Here is an 18,760-nt window from a genome sequence, read left to right as displayed (position 1 = left end):
TAAAGAATATTTTTTTTTAATTTTAATTTCCCTTTTTGTAGATAATTATAACTATTGAGTTATTTTTCAAAAATAACATTAGATTTCTTAAAAAAATGTTTGGACAATTTAAAAAATTAACAATTTTTTGCAGAATTTTAATTAAAAATAAGTAAAGATTTAAAAGGCTGTTTTTGTTGAAAATCCACATTTATTTTAAATTTTAAATGTTAAGCTTTTCGTCCATCGACGACAGACCTCTTCAGACATACTTTAGAAAACTGCAAATTTACAAAATACAACATGACAGAATGAAAAAGAACAAAAATGTGAACAGTTATTATATTACACCCAGTAAAAAAAGAAGTATTGAGTGGAGCGTTTAGGAATTGAGTGAAGCTCTGAGCCAATACGGATTCGAGTAAAAACCGTATTGGGACGTTTGACTCAATCTTTTTTTCATCCGCCGAATACGGTCTTATTTTAGCATTAAAATTAAAATCACATCAGCAGAGTACAAATTATAAATTGAAAGCACAATTGTCCTGGAATGTAAAAATGCCGATTTCGATAAGAAACAGTGAATATTTGTTAAAAATTGGTAAAAGCAAAGTTTGACAAGCGCGACTGAATTTACCATGTGAATAAATGAAGTGGTAAGTTTAAATGGACTAAAAGAAATCTGCTGTTACCGACAGAAAGTTCCTAGAGAATTGTAAAACAATGAAATTTCATTGTTTTGTTGAATTTACCACAATTCTCTAGGAACTTTCTGTCGGTAAAAGTAGATTTCTTTTAGTCCATTTCGTCCATTTAAACTTACCACTTCATTTATTCACATGGTAAATTCAGTCGCGATTGTCAAACTTTGCTTTTACCAATTTTTAACAAATATTCACTGTTTCTTATCGAAATCGGCATTTTCACACTCCAGGACAATTGTGCTTTCAATTTATAATGTGTACGCTGCTCATGTGATTTTAATTTTAATGCTAAAATAAGACCGTATTCGGCGGATGAAAAAAAGATTGAGTCAAACGTCCCAATACGGTTTTTACTCGAATCCGTATTGGCTCAGAGCTTCACTCAATTCCTAAACGCTCCACTCGATACTTCTTTTTTTACTGGGCAGTATAGTAACTATGCTACATAACCTCAACTTACCACTTAATTAAAAATTTTGACAATAATTGTTTACTTTAAAATTTTACTAATAATTCTAAAAAATAAGATTTAAAAAAAAATTTTAATGAAATTAAATTTTGTAATAATTTTGAATTTTTGGAAGTATCTAATTGAAAATATTTAAAATAATTAGGGGAGAGTGGGGCAAGACGGGGTACTTAAGGTTTAAAGCGCAAAACAAACGAAAATTATCGAATATATACTTTATTATTTTTTTAAATTATCATCTTTGGGAATCAGTCTTTCGTAAAAAAGACGTACAAAGGCCATCTGTTTCTTAAAAAAGCTTATAATTAATAATATTCAAAAAATTGCAAATCTCCCCATCTTACCCCACCGGCGGGTAAGATGGGGTACCCGTAGGGGTAAGATGGGGTCACTGTTAACTTAAAAGTATCAAATTGCAACAAATTGATACCAAAAAGATGGATTAAATCATAAATTGATCCAAACTTTTGGTATCAATTTGATAGTCTCAAGAAAACTGTGGTACTAAAAAAACAACCTATTTCTATCGACAATAATTTTACAAGTAAAGGTTGCATTTTTATCTTTGACATCGACACCAGCACAACTGCTCAAAGCCCATTGGCCGCAGACAGAACAAGCAGCCCAGCCTTCATTTGAGTCTAAATAATAACCATTGCAATAGAGACAAGGTGTATTTTCCACTTTACCATCGCTAATTGATGATTTAACCTGACAAACTTTTTTCTTTTTGGCCACTTTTATTTTATTCAGTCTTGATTTAAGTAGTTTTCTCAATTTCTCTTATTTCTCTTTTCTTTTGCTTAATTTGTGTACCCCGTCTTGCCCCACTCTCTCCTACCCCATCTTGCCCCCACCTACGAAATTGAAGAAAAAGGTTAATTACTACAATTTACGATTCAAAAAAAAAAAAAAAAAAACATATGCTTCCCTTCTTCTGTAACCCTTGCCAGTTAGAAAAAAATTTATACAGTTCATTAACTGTTATTATTAAATAATAAACGCCTCCTAAAAAATGTAAAAAAATGACAAGAAAATCGTCGAAAACAGTTTTTCTTAGTAAAACAGATAAAAGATTTGTTCTCATGGCTTTTAGGTTTTATAAACAAGAAACTATCGTCTCGGTGCAGTATTATGTATAAAATATAATCGCGATTGGCTAATTCGTTTGTTAAATAGGGCCGGTACCCCGTTTAACCGCTACCCCGTCTTGCCCCACTCTCCCCTACATTTAAAAAAATTGAAATTTAAAAATTCTAAGAATTATTTTATGAAATAATTTCTTAAGGGGACATTCCAGTTCAAAACAGGCAAAAAGAAGGCTTTTTTAGTATATATTATTAAAATAACAATTATGACATTTATTTAAAAAATTTCTTTTACATGTAATAAATAGATTCCCTACCGATTTTCCTAATCCTAGATTCCTAATTTCAACGTTTCCTAAAAACGAATTTCCTAAATTTGAAATTCCTAAATCAATTTTCCTAAGCAAAAATTCCTAAAGTTATTAAATTTTCCCAATTTGCTAAAAATTTTATTTTAAAAATGAAGTGGAAATAATTTAAAACTAATTACTAAAATTTAGAGAACAATTGTATGTGGAAATAATTTAAAATTAATTATTAAAATTTAGAAACATAATTTTCCTCGAAGTAATCCGCGATAAGAAGCAATAATTCTTCTTCCATTTCTTCGACGAGAAGGTCAAAAACATTTGCAACCTTACAGATTTTTTTAGATTTTCTAATAAATAAAACCATCCACAAACAATTGTTTGCCCACAATTCAAGGACTAATCTCCATGGTTTTTATTTAAAATATAAATTTTTTTATTTAATTTATAAATTACACTTTTAATTTAGACTCGAAATATTAATTTACAATCAAAATTTTGGAACTTTTGACATTTGTATTTGATTCTATTGAAAAAACAATAAAAAAACAATTGCAGATCGCATATCGCATCGTCATAAAAAATATATATTAGGAAAAATGATATTGTTCGGAAAAAAAGACTTTAGGAAAATTGAGTTCGAAAAAATGATTTAGGAAAATAGTTTTAGGAAAAATTAACTATTAGGAAAAGTAGTTGTTAGGAAAATACGTTTAGAAATCTAAGATTAGGAAATTCGTCGGAGAACGTAATAAATAATTTATTTAAGAATTTGTAAAAAAAAAAAATTTTTCATTTTTATTTCAAAATGGCGGCGATATACGCCATTTTCGAAAATGCCCATTCTCGGTGGTAAGATCGATTCCAAACTTTCTAAAACAGATAAAACCAAAAACAAGGGACATTCTCTTCGTTAGATATTTCTTTAGGTGTGGAACCTCAAAAAAGTGGAATTTTCTTCCCCCCCTTTTTTTTAGAGTACTTTTTCCCCAAAATATGAAAAAAAAAGGTGTTTTTATTCAGAATTTCTCTTATAAAAAAAAGGGAGTTTGAAATTTTTCAGTTTTTGAGGTTCCACTTATAGGCATGATGACGTTGAATCAAAAGCCGTTTAATTTTTTAAAATCGCTTCAGAAGAACTCGAGATATCACTCTTACCAGATCATAAAAAGACATTTTGAGAAAAACGCATTTAAAGTTTTTGTTCATAAGTTTCGAAATTTAAAAAAAAATCATCGGATTTGCTTGAAAATCGTTACTCGGGGGGTTTTTAAGGTCACTAATTACGAATATGGAATCAGATTTTTAAAATTCAAAATGGCGGATCCAATTTGGCGGACATTTTTTTTCAAAATCATTGGATTTGCTTGAAAATCGTTACGAGGGGATTTTTGGGGTCGCTGATTACGAATATGACATCATTTGTTCAAAATTAAAAATGTCGGATGCAATATGGTAGACGAAAAAAAAAATTAAACGAAAAAAAAAAATTAAAATAAAAAAATTTTCCTTTCCGCCATATTGGATCCGCCATTTTGAATTTTGAAAATTTGATATCTAATTTGTGATCAGCAACACCAAATACATTTTTGTTTGTCTTTTTTACAAAATGCAAATGAGAAAACATTTAAATCATTCGATTGATTATCCGCATACAAAAACATCTTTGACATGGGGAAGAATAAGGATGTATAACTTTTGTTTTACTTCGAATTTTGCAATGATATTTTAGGAGAGTATTCTTGACACTATAAGAAATCCGAAAATAAAAACAAAAAAAATCGATTTTTTTGACATTTTGAACTGGAAGGAAGATTATTTTTCATTTTGATTTTTTATTACAATATTTTTGAGAATTCAATGAAATAATAACAAACATTTTTTATTTTGAAGTTGTTCCGCTTAGTTGATGTATATGAAAGTTATTTTTATGAAAATTTTACAAAATTTCAATTATTTAATTTTCTTATAGAAAAATTATTAGAAAATAAATTTTGAAATATTTGCTACAGTTATTATATACACTATAAAAATGAAAGAAATTTATATTTTATACCAAAAAAGTAGTATTTTATTCCAATATTTGGAAGAGAAGTCGAAAAAAGTCGCTTTTTATAAAAATAAGCGAACTATCCGAGGCCCATATTATTTAAATTTTTCTCTTCTTGAATTTTACGCCATTATAATTCATTAATCTGCCGCCTACACGGCATGAAAATTCGCTCATACACAGGGAAAAAAAGTCTGACTCCGTTTACACCTTAAATTCAGCCTCAAAAAGAGGCTGAAAGTAAGACTTTTTTTTAGTGTGTAAACGAAATGAATCGAAAAGAGTGCATAAATATTAGGTATAAATTAGGTACAATACTAAATAAATTGTAAATAATTCTTATTAATCAATAAAATTACACTATAAAAAAAAAAGATTCTAAATTAGAGCTTATTTCGGTACTAAAATAGAACCAAATTACGATTTAGTACCAATTTTGGTACTAAATTAGTACCTTTCTTTTTACAGTGTATAGAAAATAAAGTGAGGGTAGAAAATGGATTATTTTATTTGTAATAATCTATTTTTTATAATTTTATTTATTTGTAAACATAATTTACTGTTTTACTTATTTTTGTCTCATCGTTATTTTTGTTTTTAAATTATTTACCTCTCTCTTTTGCTACAAAATGTTGACTATAGAATTTGTGTAGATATTCTACAGAATTATTCTAAAAAAAAAATAAAAAATAGTTAAAAAATAGTCTTTTTCTAGGGCAAGTAATGTAATTTCACTAGAAAGCGAGGCTAATAGGGTTCGGTGCGGTACTTTGCTTGTATTATGAAACCCTAAAAATATAATTTTAATAACAAATTTTTTAAAAATCATAAATTATAAAAATATAAAAATGATAAATTGTAGAAATTATAAAAATAATATAATACTATAAAATTGAAAAGAATTACAAATTTTATTTTGAATTTGAAAAATTCAAAAAATATTGAATTTCGTCTATTACTTTTGATTTTTGTCTGTGTGTCCAACTTCTCCTTATTAAGCAGGGTGTTCCCAGGGTGTTCACCCTGTGTCAAAAAAAAGAAAATTGAAAAATATTTTTAAAAAATCGTAAAATGGAGAGTATTTTGAATTGTAAAGCATTATAGCTGACTCATATGCACATTTAGAAAAACGATCTTGGTCAAGCGGTCGATTGAGAGCGACATAGTTGGTATAGGCAGAGTCATTAAAAGAGGGACATTGCCCTTTCTTCATAGTGTAATGATTCAGAATATTATAACCGTCGTTTGTGCACACAATAAACGGAAGTTAAATGACTATTTATTCCATATACATACAGAATTTTAATTATTGAACAAGTCTAACGAAGTACACAACTCACAACATGTAAAACATAATTAAAAAAATCTCTGTAATAAACATTTGTCTTAAATTTAGAAACCAAAAGAATTTTTTCGTTTTGAAATAGATATGAAAAATATTATTTGGCACAAGTAATATATTATTTGGCACAATATGTTATTTGGCGCAATTAAACTTTTTATTTGAACCAAATAAAATTTATTTTAAACTTAAAGTAAATATTTATTTTGATAAAAAATATTTATTCAGCTCAACAACTGATGAGACAAATATTGCGTTCATATCTTTTCCGCGTACCTATATGTATATGTACGCTATAAGTAAATTGAAATTGAAATTCCTAATTTCTCTACTAAGCCTTGTATATAATTATAAAAGCCACTTGGTTCTGATGGCAATAGTATATGAATTTATTGTTAAGTATTTGTGTTTATATTATCAGAGTAATAAATCTGGCAAATGCACTCTTGAATTTACAAACTTGCAAACCTATTCCAAATGAAATTTCTGAGCCGAATATATTATATAAAGTGATGTAAATTTCCGTCACAGTATGAACACATCGTTTCATAACGATATGCTAATAATCTCTCTATATAATAATTGAGACTGTTATGTGCATAAAACCAATTAATTCACTAATTTACTATAAATATTGAGAGTAAACTTTAACTATGCAATTTCCAATCGAAATGTAATTGAAAATTTGCTAATTTTCATTTAATTAATTGTATCTTTGGTAATAATTAATTATTTCAACAGGGGAACATATTTTCTACTGTTACCAAAGCAAAACCATATAATAAATTATATATCTGAAGCTGGGAAATTCTGTAAGTCAATTTTTACTTTATGTACCCTTACAGCAGCGAAAATTTTCTAAATTTTATTAAATCTTTACTTGCAATTTGTGGAATATTTAAATGCAAAGTTTTGTGAAAATTTTTTAAATATAGATTTAAATGTTTCGATTAAATAAATTTTTGCCTAAATCGATTTAGGCGAAAATTTAATTTCAATGTTCAGGCAATAAGTTTTATAATAAACATTTGTTTATTCGAGACATTTAAATCTTTTCACAATTTTAATCTTTTCACAACGTTGCAAGCAAATTAGAGGTGTGCATTTAATCGAGTGGAATCGAAAATTATTCGACTCGACAACAGAAAATTCGAATCGAAAGTAAATTCGAATCGAAATACCAATTCGAACTTTCGAATTGGCCGATTCGAATCGAAAGAAAATTCGAATCGAAATACGAATTCGAAGTTTTGAATTTAGAATTGGCCGATTCGAATCGAAAGAAAATTCGAATCGAAATACCAATTCGAAGTTTCGAATTTCGAATTGGCCGATTCGAAAATCGGAGTTTCGAATTGTACATCTCAACTCGGTTATTTTATTCGCACAATTATTTTGACAGAAATCCTAATTCTTAAAGAATTTTAATTGAAAATTTTTGAAATTTTATTAAAATTGTATTAAAAATAATTGAATTTTTGCAAAGATTTTATAACGAAATGAGAAAAAAATTGAAATCATTCTTGAAATTTTTTTGAAAATAATTGAAGTTTTGCAAAGATTAAAATCTATTTCTATTTAAGAAAATAATTAAATTGTTTTGAAGTATTTACCCAGGTAGAAATTGACGACCGGGATGGTACCGGCCCGGTACAAACGGCGGATTATAAGTGCCGGGGCGGTACCGGCATAAGACCGTAATTTTTACCGGCTCGGTACCGGCAAATTGCCGGATGATAACTACGGCAGGTATCCGGCATACGTACCGGGCCGGTACCGAATAATCCACCGGGGCGGTACTGGCCCGGTTATTGTTGGAAGGTATTTGGTGCCGGTTTATTACCGGCTGCACAACCGGCTAGGTACTGGTCCAGTACCGACATAAGTCTGTTCATTCCACCGGCGCAGTACCGGTAAATTGCCGGATGATAACTTCGGCAGGTATCCGGCAACCGTACCGGGCCGGCACTAATAAATATCTGACGCAGTACCGGGCCGGCACTAAAAAACAACCGGTGTGGTACTGGGCCGGTTAAAAAAATTATATTTCAGTCTGATTAATTGTTTAATTATCATTATTATTATCAATGTTATTATTAATTTTAAATTGGAAACAGTAAATATATTAGATGCTGAAACAGAGAAACATAAACAATTATAGAAAAATCTGAAAACTCGAGGAATTGAACTCCGGACCCTGAGGCTGCAAAGTCGACACCACATCCGCTAACCTAAACCTGCATATGGAAAGCAAATGTAAAGTGAGCTTATAAAGTCCAACCGACATTCCGCCCGGCAGCAGTACCGGGCCGGCACTAATATTCAACCGGTGCGGTACCGGGCCAGTATTTGTATTTTCTAATTTATTTTAATTCAATTTAAATTATTAAAAATAAATAAATAAAAATAGTAATTATAAATAATAATAACCGCCCTATTCACCGGTTAAATACCGGGCCGGCACCAATAAGCAACCTACTCGGTATTAATATAATTGCCGGCACAACTAACTGCTGGGCCGGTAAAAATATTATCACCGGCAAATCTCCTTCGGCGGTATAAAAACAGAAGTAAATTATAGTACCGGGCCGGTGCTACGCCGGTGCTGGGCCGGTACAAACATTATCACCGGCAAATCTCCTTCAGCGGTATAAACCAGAGCGAAATGACAGTACCGGGCCGGTGCTACAAAAGGTGCTGGGCTGGTAAAAATATTATCACCGGCAAATCTCCTTCGGCGGTATAAAAACAGAAGTAAATTATAGTACCGGGCCGGTGCTGGGCCAGATATTTTTAATCAACCGGCCCGGTAAACACTACCAGTACCGGTAGAAAATAATTGTATTTATTCGTAAAATTTTATTAAAATTTTGTTTAAAAATAATTTAATTTTTACGAAGATCGTTATTATTTATGAAAATAATTGAATTCTTGCAAAAAATTGAATTATTTTCAATATTTTCAATATTTCCGAAAATTCAAATACATACACAAACTAATTAAAAATTTTAAATTAAAACAATTAAAATTTTTAAGAATTATAATCATACCTATTTATAAATTAAAATTCCACAAAAAATAATTTTTTCAAATTATACAAAAATTCTTCAATTTTTCTTGAAACATTAAATTACAATTTTTATATAAAAAAATAATTCTTAGAATTGGAAATTGTATTTATTAACCGTAACTATTGGTTACTAAATGAAATTAAATGAAATTAAATTTTGAGTGGTCTCAGAACTTTTTTGGTTAAAAATTCGCGGAGTTACGGAATTTCAAAGTTTAGAACACCAAAAACCTCATTTCGAGAAAAACGGAATTATTAAAGATTGCGATACCAACCAATTATTGTATCACTGGTTCTTCTTGGAAGTTATTCAGATAAGCATTGTTTCCAGTTCAGGGCACCTTGAAGATAAAAAACCAACAGGTTTTAAATTTTTAGAATCACCCCCCCCCCTTAATTAACTAATTAATTTAAAAACCGACAATATGGGCCCTTTTCTAAAAAGGACAGTTTTTCTATTAAAAAACCATTTTTTTACAAGATTAATGATTAGGTACAATTTTATTGTGTCATTTGAAGAAAAAGAATATATATTAAACTTATTAAAAAATTTTTTACAGTCTCTATTATGAAAAAATTGACGCAATATCCAAATTTTCATTTCGACAATTACGAAAAAAAAGACTCTAACATCAATATCTCTGGTTCTTTTGGGAAGTTATTCAGATAAGAATTGTTTTCAGTTCAGGACACCTTAGAGATGAAAAATCAAGAGGTTTTAAATTTTTCCGCACCTCCATTTTTAAAATTCGGATTACTTTTGCAAATGACCGACAAAATGGGCCCTTTTAATTTTTCTAAAGAACCAATGAAATCAAACAGTTAAATTATCGATAAATTAGTGAAAACCGCTTGATTCGACTTGCCAAAGCATGTAGATTGATAATAAAAAATATTAAAAAATTAAGATTTTGCTCCAAAATTACAATGCGATTATCTCGAAAACTAGAACCGACAATATGGGCCCTTTTCATGTAGACGTCCACATATGAAAGTACTTTATGATAGATTAATAAAGTTCAACTAATTTATTTTTGGATTTTTAATTTTGCAAAAAAACGTTTTTTGCCCATAACTTTAAAAAAATGTTAGGACACCTGTAAATGTTTTTCTTTAAGTTTTGTAGAGTTTTTTTAGATGCATCTTTTGGTCCCTAATTGAACATTTTTCGTCCATATTAACCGGAGACTTTTTTGAAAATTTTGTTGAAAAACGTAAAAGTAACTTTAAAATTATCGTTACCAAATTGTAGAGCATTAAAAAACGATTCGATTGACCTATTTTTGAACCTAATTCGATAATAAATTTCGAAATCATTGGTATTTTAAAAACCAAAAATTTTGGAAAATGACATTTTCTCAACTTTTGTGTTTCAAAATTTTTGTTTAACTATTAAATTATTGTAACTATCTTGTAGGGTATTTAAAAATACATTGATTGATCCAAAATCCAATCACTTTTACCATATTTATAAAAAGTAATTAATATATTTCTATTATTTTTATCTCTATGAGGAAGTACAGTGTTCATGAAATGAGTACCAAAATTATAAAAAAATATACAACTTAGTAGCGGTTTTTCATTATATATTAGCTATTAAATTGTTAAAATAAATGAAAATTTATTTTAAAAATTGAACAAAAAATTTGCAAAATAATTTTTTTTCCTTATGTACTACAAACAATAAGCGAAATATTTTCTTCACTTTCAACACATTATTGGTATTTGTATGTTATTTATATATTAAAATTATAGAATAATTAATTGTGCGAATAAAGTAACCGAGTTGAGTTGTACAATTCGAAACTCCAATTTTCGAATTGGCTAGTTCGATTCGAATCGGCCAATTCGAAACTCGAAACTTCGAATTGGTATTTCGATTCGAATTTTCTTTCGATTCGAATTTTGCACATTCGAATTTCGAATTGGTAGTTCGATTCGAATTTTCTTTCGATTCGAATTTTGCACACCTCTAAAGCAAATATTTAATAAATTTTCATGAAATTTTCTGTGTAGTGGGTGATACTTCCGGAATAAATTTTCTTACGTCCAAAGTAATCTAGTTGGAAAAATTCTATACAATTTATCTAAGAATAATTCGATTACAATTTTAGTGAACATTCTTTAGAATTTCAAGAATAAAATAATTTTACAGAATTTTACACAAATACTATAGAAAAAATTTGCGTTCCTGTTCCCATGGCACAGTGGTTCCAAATCAATAAAACGTGGCCAAAACCCCCCAAAAAAAGTTTCAACTGGAAACTTTTAATACCCCAAATAGTTAGGTTGGTATGTCTACTAATAGAAACGACCCTTTTCGTGGGTCTATTGTGTACACCTGGCCGTGAAAACCAGTTCTGCTCTGAGCGTCCGGTGAGTCACACGAATTGTGTAGTTAACATTTATGGAAACACAGTTTTCAAAAGTGCATCAATTCTCGAAATTTTAGTAAAATTCAAGTTTGTAAAATGGAAACGTCAGCAACAAGTAAGTAAATTGAAAATGTATTAAAGAAATTAAATAAAATTTGTTAATAGTTTATTTATAAGATTATTTATAATATCGTTTTTAAGAGCTTATATTTCAAAAACTAAGATTTTAAAAGTGAATAAGTCTAAAGCCCCACGACATCCCACTCTGAAATAATTTTTCCCATATTCTAGAAATAATCCACTTTAATGTCAAAAAAAAAAATTTTGCTCCAACTTGCACCATTTTTTTTAAACATTTATTTATTGCAGCAATGTCTGTTTTTTGTGAATCCATTAAATCCCAAGCAGCAGACGGACATTCATTAAAAAAACTAACTATTAAATTCATAGCCAAAAGAAAAATAAATTGACACCTATTTCTTTGTTTATCATTTCCAATTGTTTAACACTAATTGTTTAAATAATTTATTAAAAAGTTTAATATTTTCAAAAACTAACAATGACAACCGATTATATAGTAAATAAAAAGAAACTTTTGTATTGGTAATTTTTTTTAAATGTAGTATTTTGTTCATAAAATTGTTATAAACAAATTATGTCCAACAAGGTGGTTTCAGTCTATTCTTGAGAAAATTAAAAAAATAAATACTGGGTTCATAGACAAATAAAATAAATAAATAAAAAGTAAATTGACCTATGTCTTTTGTAATTTCTAGTTGTAACAATAAATTATTTATAACAATTTTATAAACAAAATATGTTATGTACAAGGAAAACAACTAACAATGCCATTCGATTACATGGGAAATAAAAAGAAACTTTTGTATTGATCATTTTTTTTACATATAGTAATTTGTTCATAAATTGTTATAAACAAATTATGTCGAACAAGGTGGTTTCAGTCTATTCTTGAGAAAATTAAAAAAAGTAACTACTTCATTCATAGACAATTAAAAAATAAATTGACCTATGTTTTTTTAAAATTTCTAATTGGAACAATAATTTATTTATAACGATTTTATAAACAAAATACGTCATGTACAAGGAAATGACGAATACAAGATCTTGCTTATGAATCCAATAGTTAATTACTATATTTAAACAGAATAATAGTAATGACAATAATATATTCAAGTGATTAAATGAATCAAATGAAGTAATTATTGTTTATTATTGTTTATTTTACAGACAGTTCCAGACTATCTGAAGGAATGACTCTCACGAGAAAAGACATTTTTTATGTTATCAAGGATAATATAAACAAGGACAATAATTTTCTTTTACAATTATTGGAAGAACACTTGTCACAAGAAAATAAATTTACTTTGTGTACTAAAGTAAAGACTGAATTAAGAAAGTTATTTAGTAAATTTCGTCAAAAGTTTGAGGAAAATCAGAGAGTTGCAGAAAGGTTTTTAAAAAACAATGATTCGTGGCTTGCAGTACAAGTTAATTTATGCGGCAATTCAAAGGACATAGAAGTCACCGAAGAACCTCAACCGTCTTCGAGTACGAAAACAGGAGGACGACCGTCTTCCACTTTTGAAGATGGCAGTGATCGAAGTAAACGCAGAAAGTCACAGGAGATTCGAGAGAAATACAGTACAGATGAACTAGCCTACGCTACACAAATGAGTTTACGAGCCTCTGGAAAATGGGATACAGCAAGGTTAGTCCAAGACGTTTGCGAAGGAAGTCCAACAAAAGCAACAAGGTATAGGCAGTCTTTATTATTAAGCGAAAATTCCGAAAAACAAATGACAAAAGAAGTAGCATTATCAATTGTTATTGAAAATCAGTTATCCAAAAACATGTACAATGGTATTAGATCTAACAGTATTCGACATCTCTGTAAATTGTATCCTTCCTATAAAAATGTTTTACAAGCAAAAAAAGAATGTTACCCTTCCTGTTACGATTTATCTGTTACGGAATGCAAAGCTGAAGTAAAACTTCAAGCATTGTTAGACCATACAGTTCAACGGATTTTGTTAGTACAAAATGATGTAATACAAAGACTTCCACAAAATGACGTTAAAAATTTACATTTAATTTGTAAATGGGGATGCGATGGTACTTCAGCTCAAAGCCGCTACAAACAAAAATTCGACGATGATATTGATGCCAATAAAACAGATAGTAACATATTTTTTACATCACTTGTACCGCTTCAACTCTTTTCTGTTGACCAATCAGGTAAAAGTAATGTCATTATTTGGAAAAATCCTCGGCCTTCGTCCCCGCGATATTGTCGTCCAATAAGAATAGAATTTTTAAAAGAAACACCTGAATCTACTAAAGCAGTAGTAGAAAATATATCGGAACAAGAGCGTAATCTTACTCCACTGCAAATAATTATTGATGCAAAAGAGATTAATGTAGATTATAAATTAGCATTAACAATGGTCGATGGTAAGGTTTGTAATTCATTGACCAGCACATCTTCGGCTCAGAAATGTTATCTTTGTCAGAGCACGTCAAAAGAATTTAATAATATAGATGCAATGTTAAAAAAAGTTATTGTCGAGGATAATTTGCAGTTTGGTCTTTCAAGTTTGCATGCGTGGATTCGATTATTCGAGTGCCTTTTGCACATTGCTTATAAACTAGAAGTTAAAACTTGGCAAAAGCGAAAAGTTGATCAAGAAAGCATTTCAATCAGAAAAGCCAATATTCAAAAAGGTTTTCGTGAACAATTGGGACTCTTGATTGATCAACCTAAACAGGGATTTGGGAACACGAATGATGGAAATACAGCACGTAGCTTTTTTCAAAATTCAACAATTTCGGCAACAATTACGGGTATCAATGAAACACTGATTAAAAGATTTCACGTTATTCTACAAGTAATAAGTTGTGGTTTTCAAATCAATGTTCCTGAATATGAAAAATATTGTCTAGAAACAGCTCGCCTATATGTACATTTATATCCCTGGTATTATATGCCAACTACATTGCATAAAATATTAATACACAGCGCACAAATTGTTGAAACATCGCTTTTGCCAATTGGGCAAATGTCTGAGGAAGCCCAAGAATCGTGTAATAAATTTATTAAAAAGTATCGACAAGACTTTGCGCGGAAAACTTCTCGTGCTAAAAATATGGAAGACATATTTTGTAGACTTTTAGTATCATCAGATCCATTAATATCAAGTTTACGAAAATTACCGACAAAAAAGCTAAAAACTTTAGAAAGTGATGCGATTAATCTGTTAAAAGCGCCAACACCTGATGATACAAATTTATATACTAATTCACCATCAAGTTCTGAAGATGAATCTGAACACTCTTCAGACGACGAATATTAATGTCGACTAACAAATGATTATATGATTTGTAATATTTAATCTGAAATAATAAATGTTATTTGATGCTCTAAATTTAAAGTGTTTTATTTCTAGCATTTTGTATCCACCACTTTGAATTTTCAAAAAATAATTTCAGATTTGCAATCAGCAACCTCAAACACCCCCGAGTACCGATTTTCATTAAAATTAAAACATTTAATACATTTCATATCCACCATATTGGATCCGCCATTTTGTTTTTTCAAAAAATAATATCAGATTCATAATCAGCGACCCCAAAAACCCCCGAGTAACGATTTTTATAAAAATTAAAACACTTCATACATTTCTTGTCCGCCATATTGGATCCGCCATTTTGTTTTTTAAAAAAATAATATCAGATTCGTAATCAGCGCCCTCAAAAACCCCCGAGTGCCGAGTTTCAAGGGAATACGATTAATTTTTAATTTTGACATCCGCCATATTTGATCCGCCATTTTGAATTTTTAAAAACTAATACCGGATTCGTAATCAGCGACCCCAAAAACCCCCGAGTAACGATTTTTATGAAAATTAAAACACTTTATACATTTCTTGTCCGCCATATTGGATCCGCCATTTTGTTTTTTCAAAAAATAATATCAGATTCGTAATCAGCGACCCCAAAAACCCCCGAGTGCCGAGTTTCAAGGGAATACGATTAATTTTTAATTTTGACATCCGCCATATTTGATCCGCCATTTTGAATTTTTAAAAACTAATACCGGATTCGTAATCAGCGACCCCAAAAACCCCCGAGTAACGATTTTTAAAATTATTTAATAACTTTTTGGGGTTTTGGCCACGTTTTTGGGATTTGGAACCACGGGCATGAATGGGTTAATAAATAAATTTTTTTTTCAATTGAAAATCAAACGAAAAACAAGATATGTGAAAAAAATGAAATTTCGGAAATCGTGTAAATTTACTCGAAATTATAGCATTGGATTCGCATTTCGGACCTGCAAGCCGTAAAGTGAGTCAACCTGCAATTATTTTAAACTCTATTTTTAAATCGATAAAAAAAATATTAATTTTTGATATTTTAAAAATTCCTTTTGGATTATCAAAATTGATTAAAAAAGCAACTAAAAAAATGTTAACTTAAATTAGCTATAAAAATATTTAATCTGTCAGCACATGAAAAAGTCACAATTTTAATTTTTCAATTTTTCCACAAGTCAATGTAAACTTCAGGATTTAAAGTAAAATTTCCTTACTTTTTGTTCCAGGTTAAACTTTTTAAGAAACCTTTTCGTCCGTAAAAAAACAGTCGATTTTTTACTATGAAATGTATCGCCGCCATTTTGTTATAAAATGTTAAATAAAATTTTTTTCTACACTTCAATATGTATTTAATAAACCCTCCAAAAAGAAATCCTATTCTACTTTTCATTTTCTCAAAACAATTCATCAAAGATATAGGTCTCTTTTTCTGGCTCTAGAGTAGTGTTACCCCAAAATTCAAAATAATGGATTTATAGAAGAATTTTAGTTAAAAACACTAAAAAATTTAATTTTTGAGAAGTAAATAAAGTTTTCCAAATAAAATCAATTATTTAAAAAAAAATTGTAATATAATTCCACGCAAACATTTAATTATTTTAACCCCTTGACTGTGGATGACGTGTATACACGTCATGAAAAAAACTGGCCCAAACAGCCCGTGCAGAAATTTTGACCGGGGCCATGGCACTTTGCCCGATCTGGCCGCCCTGTCGGGACCCGGTCGGGGCCATGGGATTTCCCCCGATCTTTTCGCTACCCAGGTAGAATTCCAATACTGACTGCATTTTATTATATTAAAGCTTGTTATTTGATTATTAAAGAATGGGGAGTATTTACTTCAATATTAATGATTATTATTAATATTTTTGTAGTAAATAAACTTTTATGAGTGTCATTAAAAATGTAAATAGTTATTAGAATTGCTTTTATTGAACTAAGTTTTTAAAAAAAATATTTTTCTTATTTTCTTTCATTAATTTAGACAGACTATCTTATTTAAATTAATAATTATTTATAATTATTATTATTGTTAATAATTATTTAAACCTATACTTTATGTAACATTATTAAGAATTATACACAAAACACTTAAAACTAAGACGGAAAAATATCGCACGCACGGGGGACCGAACCCTAGACCTCGAGGACGCAAGTCGAATACACATACCGCATAGCCACGCAAGCTTGGAAGCGACCTCGCTTAAACTTCCTTTTGAATCATGGGACCGTTATATACAGTGTTATCATAATAAATTGACTGTATCATATTTATTTATAGAAAAATTATTAAAAATGTATGTTATATATATATATATATATATATATATATATATATATATATATATAAATTAATATGTTTATCATAATAATATGGTAAAAATTATTAATTTAATTATTTATTCTATATTATTTATAATTTAACTATTTTTTAAAATAATAAAAATTTTTTCATTATTAATAATTCACAATAATACTAAAAATTATTAATTAATAATAATTTATTTTTTTGCCTTAAACATGGAATTTCAATTTAAGTGTGAAAAACAATTAAGAGTTTTTAAGAGTTATAAATGTCAAAAATAATATGTTAATATTATAACCACAAAAAAATTTAACATTTTAGGCAATATTTTTGGTTATCACCATGATAACATCGACAAATGGTTCACCCTCGACAATTGGTGCGTTTGTCCTATTGTTTTAAATTAAAGGAGAATAAATTCTTAAGACATCCCTCGAGGACAATTTTTGAGTTTTTAATTGTTTATAATTTTTATTTTCAAATTTCAATCAAAGTTAACAAATTAACACAATTTTTTAAAAACGGACGTTTATTTTCTTATTCCGTTACTGCACATGCTCTAAATCAGTTCAAATTAATCCAATATTACCAGCAGACAATTAAAAACCCATAAAGTAATATATTTCAATTGTCATAAACAACATTAATTAACAAATAGTTAACTTATGATCCTGTCCAACAGAAAATTTTTGTTGCAAATTTTCTTTTTTACTTAGGTTCTTTTAAAGAATATATGTCTTTTTTGCTTATAATATAACTTATTTAAATATTTAATATTATATATCCGTGGTCTTTTAACATTATCTAAATAAAAAAGTAAACGTGAAAAAAAAATTTTTGGTGGAAAGGAACAAAAATTAACTATTTGTTAATTAATATTATTTGTAACCATTTAAATAAGTTATTTTTTAAACAAAAAGGACACATATTTTTAAAATGAACTTAAATTAAAAAGTAGACGTGAAAAAAAATTTTTTTGGTGGACAGGAGCATAAGTTACATAACTATTTGTTATTTAATATATTGTTTATAACAATTTAAATAAGTTATTTTTTAATCAAAAAGGACAAATATTCTTTAAATAGACTTAAATTAAAAAGAAAATGTGAAAAAAAACATTTTTTAGTGGAAAGAAATCAAAGTTAACTATTTGTTAATTAATATTGTTTATAACAATTGATATAAATTACTTTCTGTTTTATTAATTATATGGTGGTCATATTGTATTAATTTGAACTGATTCAGATCATATGCAGCAACGGAATAAGAAAATAAGCCTCCTTTTTTGAAAAATTGTATTAATTTGTTAACTTTGATTGAAAATAAAAATTATAAACAATTAAGAACTAAAAAATTGACCTTAAGGGATGTCTTAAGAATTTATTCGCCTTTAATTTAAAATAAAGAATACTGAAACCGGTTAAGAATTGTAGGCTGTAGACAGTTTTGAACAGTAAATTGTAAAAAAAATCCCATTGTGCGCTGTTTGTAGATCCTTGGGCAAACCCGGTCTGGTCCTGGTCGGGGCCACGAAGTCGGGGCCAGATCATGAAATCCCGACCGGGGCCAGGGCGGTAATCGGGAACAAAAGTGGCGATTTCTGCACGGGAGTGGATGACGTGTATACACGTCATGGCCCGAACAAGAAAACATCTTAACGTATATTCGCAAAAAT

The 18,760-nt window shown here is 28.9% G+C and overlaps 2 protein-coding genes across 2 annotated transcripts in view; one reads left to right on the top strand and one right to left on the bottom strand.

The window, feature by feature from the left end:
* The window catches only part of LOC122504336 (E3 ubiquitin-protein ligase RNF181-like), a 250,891-nt gene that overhangs the window by 192,989 nt on the left and 39,142 nt on the right, over positions 1 to 18,760 (bottom strand). The gene's annotated exons all lie outside the window — the stretch shown is intronic.
* On the top strand, positions 11,362 to 14,828 carry LOC122504283. The gene is made up of 2 exons (XM_043615323.1): positions 11,362 to 11,500; positions 12,634 to 14,828. Exons 1-2 carry the CDS (start codon positions 11,482 to 11,484, stop codon positions 14,754 to 14,756), a joined length of 2,142 nt encoding a protein of 713 aa, XP_043471258.1. The 5' UTR covers positions 11,362 to 11,481; the 3' UTR covers positions 14,757 to 14,828.

Source organism: Leptopilina heterotoma, unplaced genomic scaffold, assembly GCF_015476425.1.
Source record: "Leptopilina heterotoma isolate Lh14 unplaced genomic scaffold, ASM1547642v1 Lhet_11, whole genome shotgun sequence".
Taxonomy (NCBI): domain Eukaryota; kingdom Metazoa; phylum Arthropoda; class Insecta; order Hymenoptera; family Figitidae; genus Leptopilina; species Leptopilina heterotoma.
Note: the sequence above shows the minus strand (reverse complement) of the source record. Positions and strands in the feature narration are given on the sequence as shown.